Source organism: Octopus bimaculoides, chromosome 22, assembly GCF_001194135.2.
Source record: "Octopus bimaculoides isolate UCB-OBI-ISO-001 chromosome 22, ASM119413v2, whole genome shotgun sequence".
In the NCBI taxonomy this organism is placed as follows: Eukaryota; Metazoa; Mollusca; class Cephalopoda; order Octopoda; family Octopodidae; genus Octopus; species Octopus bimaculoides.
The window spans coordinates 15,605,336-15,611,773 of NC_069002.1; the positions used below are offsets into that span (position 1 = coordinate 15,605,336).

Sequence of the window (6,438 nt, forward strand, 5' to 3'; positions counted from 1 at the left end):
ATATATATATATATATATATATATACAATGTTTTTTCAATTGCATGGACTAAAAGTCGGAGGGGGACAGGATAAAACTACCTGCATCAACTTGCTATAAAAGCAGGTGGTAAATTTACCTTGTCCTTATTCCTAGTGCAGTTCGATTTTAACAGTTACTTTTTCAAAGCTATAATGGAAGTGACAAAGGAGCATATTCAGCATATTTTGCTTTATGAGTTCAATAAAGGCATCAACATAACGGAAAAGGCAAGGAATATTAATGCAGTATATGGGGATCGGACAATAAGCATAAACCAGTGTCAACAGTGGTTCCAGAAAATCCAAGCCAGAAACTACGGCCTAGAAGACAAGCCTCATCCTGGAAGACCTGTAGAGGTTGACGAATACATTCTGCAAACCCTGGTGGAACAAAATCCCATCATAACTGTTGAGAAGCTAGCAGAGAAGCTTGGATTTGGTCATTCAACCAGTCTTTCAAGTCAGAACTGGAACAAAAATGACTATCTTTGGTTTCAAGACAAAAGGTGTTCTTCCATGAGGATAATGTTTGGCCACATACAGCAAGGATAACATTCTAAAGGCTGGAGCAGTTTGAATGAGAAACTATGCCTTGCCCACTATATTTGCTGCACATTGCTCCATCTGATTATCATTTATTCTGCTGTCTTCAAAATTGTTTGGATGGAAAAAACATGAATTCTGTAGATGAGGTCAGAACAATACTGGATGAGTATTTTTTGTCACGGACAAGTGAATTTTGGAAGTGGGGCCTTGCAAGTCTACCTGATAGATAGAAGAGCATTCTAGAAAATATATATATATCATTATTATTATTCTTACTGGGCTGTTAATTGCAGACTCAGTAGAACAGTAGGCACAACGTCCTGCATCATTTAGTTATATCTATTTATGCTTTGTATTCAAATCCCATATCAATTGATTTTGTCTTTATGCTTCTGGTGATGATATAATTGATTATAATAGATTATTACCCTTCCTAAATATCTGTGGTGTTTTGTGAATATCATCATTATTTCCTAATCTTTGTCTTTTTCCGTTAAGTTATCTTTATTCTATTGCTATATCTCATACTTTATCATCTTCAAGATACTATATGATTCAAAGTTTGTTGTCTTACTAATAAAGTGCAGACTAATAAGATATCCACTATATGATCATTGATCTTGCAGAAATATCAACCAAATCTCCTGGAAACCTTATCCCAACATTGGATAATGTAATCCAGAGAATAGTGTACCTGAAGAGAAAAAAAAACACAGGATGTTCTTGGCTTTCTTAAACCAACATTTGCTTCAGTTAAACGATCTTTGCTGATTTTTTTCCTTCAATCCACTGGCCTTAAACTGTTTAAGTAACTTGTAATTATTGATCAAATATACAAAATCACATAACCTTGTTTGGTAATTTAATCCCTCTAAAATCTAAGAATAATTTCATTTCATATTATATAGATAGAAACTTTTCAGCATGCACCATTTCCTTTTCCTGAGAACTTCATCACAACAGTGCAATAAGTCACCATACTTTTTATTCATATGCCGGCAAGATTTTATCTTTGATTAAGAGGTTTCCCACCTCTGTTTCCTCGTTGATGATGTTGCTGTTATTGTCATTGATATGTTTCGGTTTAGTTTTATCATCTCTTTTATTTTTCATGTTTTTCAGGTATATATATTGCGGCAAAGTAGAACTTACAACAGACACGACTCTTCCAATACTCTTACTTGCGGATAAATACTCTCTGTCTAGTTTACGTAAATCTTGTGTAGATTATATGCTGCGACACATTGTGGAATCACCAGACACTAACAGGACACTGACGTGGTACCAGTATGCCAAAATGACTAACCAGGATGAGTTGGCAGCCAACTGCTTGAAATTCATCACATCAAACTTTGACCTTATTCTTCGCACAGCTGATTGGCTGGACGTTTCTGACTCTGAAGTTGAAGAGTTCTTGAAAAACTCTGAGCTTCTTGTTAGCAGTGAAGCTGCTCTCTGGAAGGAGGTTGAGAAATGGCTGGTGGTTTCTGAAAGCCGACTAGAAAAAACTGAAGATAATTTGGCAAAAATAATTCCGCTGTTACGCTTTAGTATGATGACACCACGCCAACTCTTGGACATTGAGTCTTCCAATTTGTGTCATAATAACCCAGACATTTTCAGTCCACCATTAAATGCAGCTTATCGCTATCATTCACTTTCGTCTGATGTTCTTACTGATATTGGCAAGGAACCTTACCGAAATTACACGGATGACTCATATTCTATTTGTTGCAAAATTGGTCTTCAGAAGTACCGGGAAGTAACCAAAATTAACAGCAAAATCGATGCGATGTTTGATGTACCAATTGTTTATGCTGCTCCCTCCCGAACAGTTGTTAAGAAATTTACTTTCCGTGTGGAATTCTTCTCAAAGGGCTATTTCAGTGCATATTCTTTATATGGACGTTATCTTGGTCGTCAGACAGATATGACCATGATGAACATAGACTGTACGGTGACACCAGATCTGGCCCTTAAAGTAGAGTTCACAATTGTATTCTATGGTAAAAAGAAAGACTTGGAATATGTTGTGTACACCTACCATGGTGCCCACACATTTAGTCGAGATAGCTGTGGGGCTGTTGTTGAGAATGTAATACCTTTGAAATTGTTGACGCAAAAAGATTCTGTGTATCTCATCGATGGAAATTTAGTAGGAAGTATTTTTATAAAAGTACAGAAGGTTATACAAACCTCACAGAATTTTAATAACTAGAGATACATTTGCCTATGCTTTGCTGAGATACCTTTCATATATTGTGACAGAATAACGCGTGTATGTGTGTATGTGTTTGCATATATATATATCTATGTGTGTTTACATATATGCATATATATGTGTATGTATGTATGCATGCATGCATACATATATATATATATATACACACACACACATATACATACATACATACACACATATATATATACACACACACACACATATACATACATACACACATATACAAACTAAATAATTGAAACAAAATAAAGGGAGATTTTTTTTTTTTTTTTTTTTTTCATATCTCCTCTTGGCTGTGAAAAACATTTTTCATATGATTTCTTTTAAAATTCAGATTTAAAAACAAAAATATTCATTTTCAGTGTAGATATGAATTGATATTTATCAAAGTTAAACCTGCTCTTTTGTCATAAAACAGATTTTGTAGAAAAAAATATTAAGATAATCCTTCTTTTGTAATTTTATTTAATCTGAATGAAGTCACCATTTTTTTTTTTTTTCATGATTCTGTGTGAAAGATGCAAATAATTCTTGCGTTTCATGAAACTGCTTGTTATTTTTATTATTAGGTTGACTGAGTGGCAGAAACTATAAAATGTTAAACAAAGTACCTTACATTATTTAAATGCTGAACCCCAACCCTGTCAAATTTGACTCGTTTTAACCTTCCGAGATTGATAAAAACAAATTAAAAGAAACACCAATAATATAAGGAAAAAAAATTCAGTTGACTGTCTCCCTCCTTTACAAGTATTTGACTTTGTGGCAATGCTTGAAAGGCTTCTATCAGCAGTGAGGCAGTAGAGGTGGTGAGCTGGCAGAAACGTTAGCACGCTGGGCGAAATGCTTAGCGGTATTTCGTCTGCCGTTACATTCTGAGTTCAAATTCCGCCGAGGTCGACTTTGCCTTTCATCCTTTCGGGGTCGATTAAATAAGTACAAGTTACGCACTGGGGTCGATATAATCGACTTAATCCGTTTGTCTGTCCTTGTTTGTTCCCTCTGTGTGTAGCCCCTTGTGGGCAGTAAAGAAATAAGAGGTGGAAAAATCAGCAACACACTGGACAAAATGCTCTGCTACATCTCGTTTGCTCACTTTACAATCTGAGTTCAAATCCTGCTGAGGTCAACTTTATCTTTTACATCCTCCTGGAATCAAAAAAGAAGTATCAATCACATTTTGGAGGTTTATCTAAAATAGTGATGGCCAACATATTCTGCCTTTGCTTAGAGTATTTTCTTTTTATGTCATCCATGGCACATCCAATGTCTGTCACCAAAAGAAAATCAATAACTATTAATATCCAGTACCGCTGCCGTAGTCTCCTTTAGAGAGACTTAGAAATATTAATATCTCTATTTCTGAAAACCAGTGGATGTATTCCACTGAATTTAGGTAAATAATCCTTCGTACAGACGGTCAGTAGCGACGCCTGCTGGGTTCGGCTGCTCTGCATTGATAAGGGGCAACACCCAGAAACTAGTCTGTAGATGCCAGACCAGCAAGGGGAAGCGGCTGACCTCCCCTGTTTGAAGGTTATAAAGGACAAAGGTTCGTGTGTCACATAGCTAACTAGAGAGGTGATGGCCTCTTGGAGCTAATCAACGGCAGCATTCGTCCTATTTTTTGGACTGCCATGCTGGCTTGGCGATAACTATCAATATTCAAATTATGATACAAAAAAGTGCTAATGCAGCCTATAGTATACTGGTTCAATAGCTTCCTTGTTCTTGGTGTCTTGCACTCACGATGTCATAATTAAATTCCCTAAAAACATACAAATGTTGCTATCATCCATTTCTGGGTCATATGGCCCACCTTATGTATTTGTTTGACTATACCTACCCCTCAACCAATATTTATAGCTTTGTGTCTATATTAGAAAATGATTAATCTATTACAATTATTTTTAAAAGTAGTAGTAGTAGTGGTAGTAGTAGTATTTTATTACTATTATTATAAGTAGTATTAGTAATTTTGTTCAAAGAGGCAGAGAAGTCAAAGATGGTAAAGTATTGCCTTATTGTAGTCATTGTTATTCCCTCCTTACCTCTACACTCTGAGATCAAATCACACAGAGGTCTGCTTTGCTTTTTTGTTCTGGAGTTAATAAAAAGGGGGGGTTTTACCTTCACTGGTATTTATTTAACCCTTTAGTCTTCAGATTAATTTGTTAAATATAATACTTTTTTCACTCAAATTGTTTTGAATTAATCATACATTATCTTACAGCTTTGAAATTTCGATGGTGAGATAGTTTATTCTTAGAATATCAATGTAGGTTAGGTGTGAGAGGCTAGATATGGCCAGTTTGAATATAAAACGTAGAACATTTGGGCCGGATATGGCCGACTTAAACACCAAAGGGTTAATTGATTGTTCCCCTCCCAACAACAAACTTATATAACCTTCAGCAAAAGTGGGAAATCATTTTGAGAAGTGACTATTGACAAATCACTCCCTTTTCCCACTCAAAATTGCTGGCTTTGAGCCTAAACCTAGAACATCAACAACAACAGTTATTATTGGTGAGGGCAAATGGCTTAGTGGTTAGAGTGTTGCACTCATGATCTAGTAATCATGATTTCAATTCCTAGACCAGGTGATGCGTTGTGTTCTTGAGCAACGCATTTCATGTTGCTCTGCAATCATTTTGACACCTGATGCACCTGTTCAGACAACATCGGTTTGATGAAGAGAGTGAACTGATGTGTGGGCATGAACATTTGATCACTCTAAACAAATCATTTGTGCAGGTCATTCGGCAAAAGGTGAATGCTCATATTTTGTCTTCGGTGGGAGAGTCCATCATCATCATCATTATTAGTCGGGGCACAAGGCCTAGTGGTTAGGTTGTTAGACTCATGGTTCTAAGATTGTGGTTTCAATTCCTGGACTGGACAATGTGTTGTGTTCTTGAGCAAAACACTTCATTTCAAATTGTCCTTCAAAAAAAAAAAAAGAAAAAAAGGCCGCAGGCTGGCAGAATCATTAGCACACCGAGTGAAATGCTTAGTAGTATTTTGCCCGTTGCTACGTTCTGAGTTCAAATTCTGCTGAGGTCGACTTTGCCTTTCATCCTTTCAGAATCAATAAATTAGTTACCAGTTAAACACTGGGGGCGATGTAATCAACTAGTCCCCTCCCCCAAAATTTCAGGTCTTGTGCCTATAGTAGAAAGGATAATTATTATTATTGTTTCACCAGTCCTCAGTCAAATCGTTTAACCCATACTAGCATGGAAAGCGGACCTTAAACGACGATGATGATGATGATTTTATGTTTGACTTTTGCTTTGCATTTGTACAAGTTGGATCTAAGTCTCACCCAGAGACCTCAAGAGACAACAAGTTAGAAGTTCATGTAGGTGTTATACCTAGGGTACCATATATTTGGATTTGTACATAATGTTTTCAAGCGCTTAACTTTTTCTGCGGGTGTTCGTCTAATTCTTGAATTTGTTGTAATTGGAATTCACTTAGATATTCCTTTGCCTGTTTTCTTACTGAGTAAGATGCTTTTAGCATCCAGTCCTCAGAGTTTTTCAGATAAGTGTCTAGGCCAATTGTGGCTACCTTCATTGTTAATTCCAGCTGTAGAAGTCCACAGCCTCCCTCTTTTCTTGGCAG

At 36.3% G+C, this 6,438-nt stretch overlaps 1 protein-coding gene across 9 annotated transcripts in view; it reads left to right on the top strand.

The window, feature by feature from the left end:
• The window catches only part of LOC106873049 (BTB/POZ domain-containing protein 17), a 52,382-nt gene extending 46,592 nt beyond the window's left edge, over window positions 1-5,790 (top strand). For all 9 annotated transcript variants that reach the window (XM_052975874.1, XM_014920258.2, XM_014920259.2 and 6 more), the window contains one exon: window positions 1,689-5,790. In XM_052975874.1, coding sequence (XP_052831834.1) covers window positions 1,689-2,784 — 1,096 coding nt within the window. In that variant the 3' untranslated portion in view covers window positions 2,785-5,790. The remainder of the gene's footprint in view (window positions 1-1,688) is intronic.
• The last annotated feature ends 648 nt before the right edge of the window (window positions 5,791-6,438 follow it).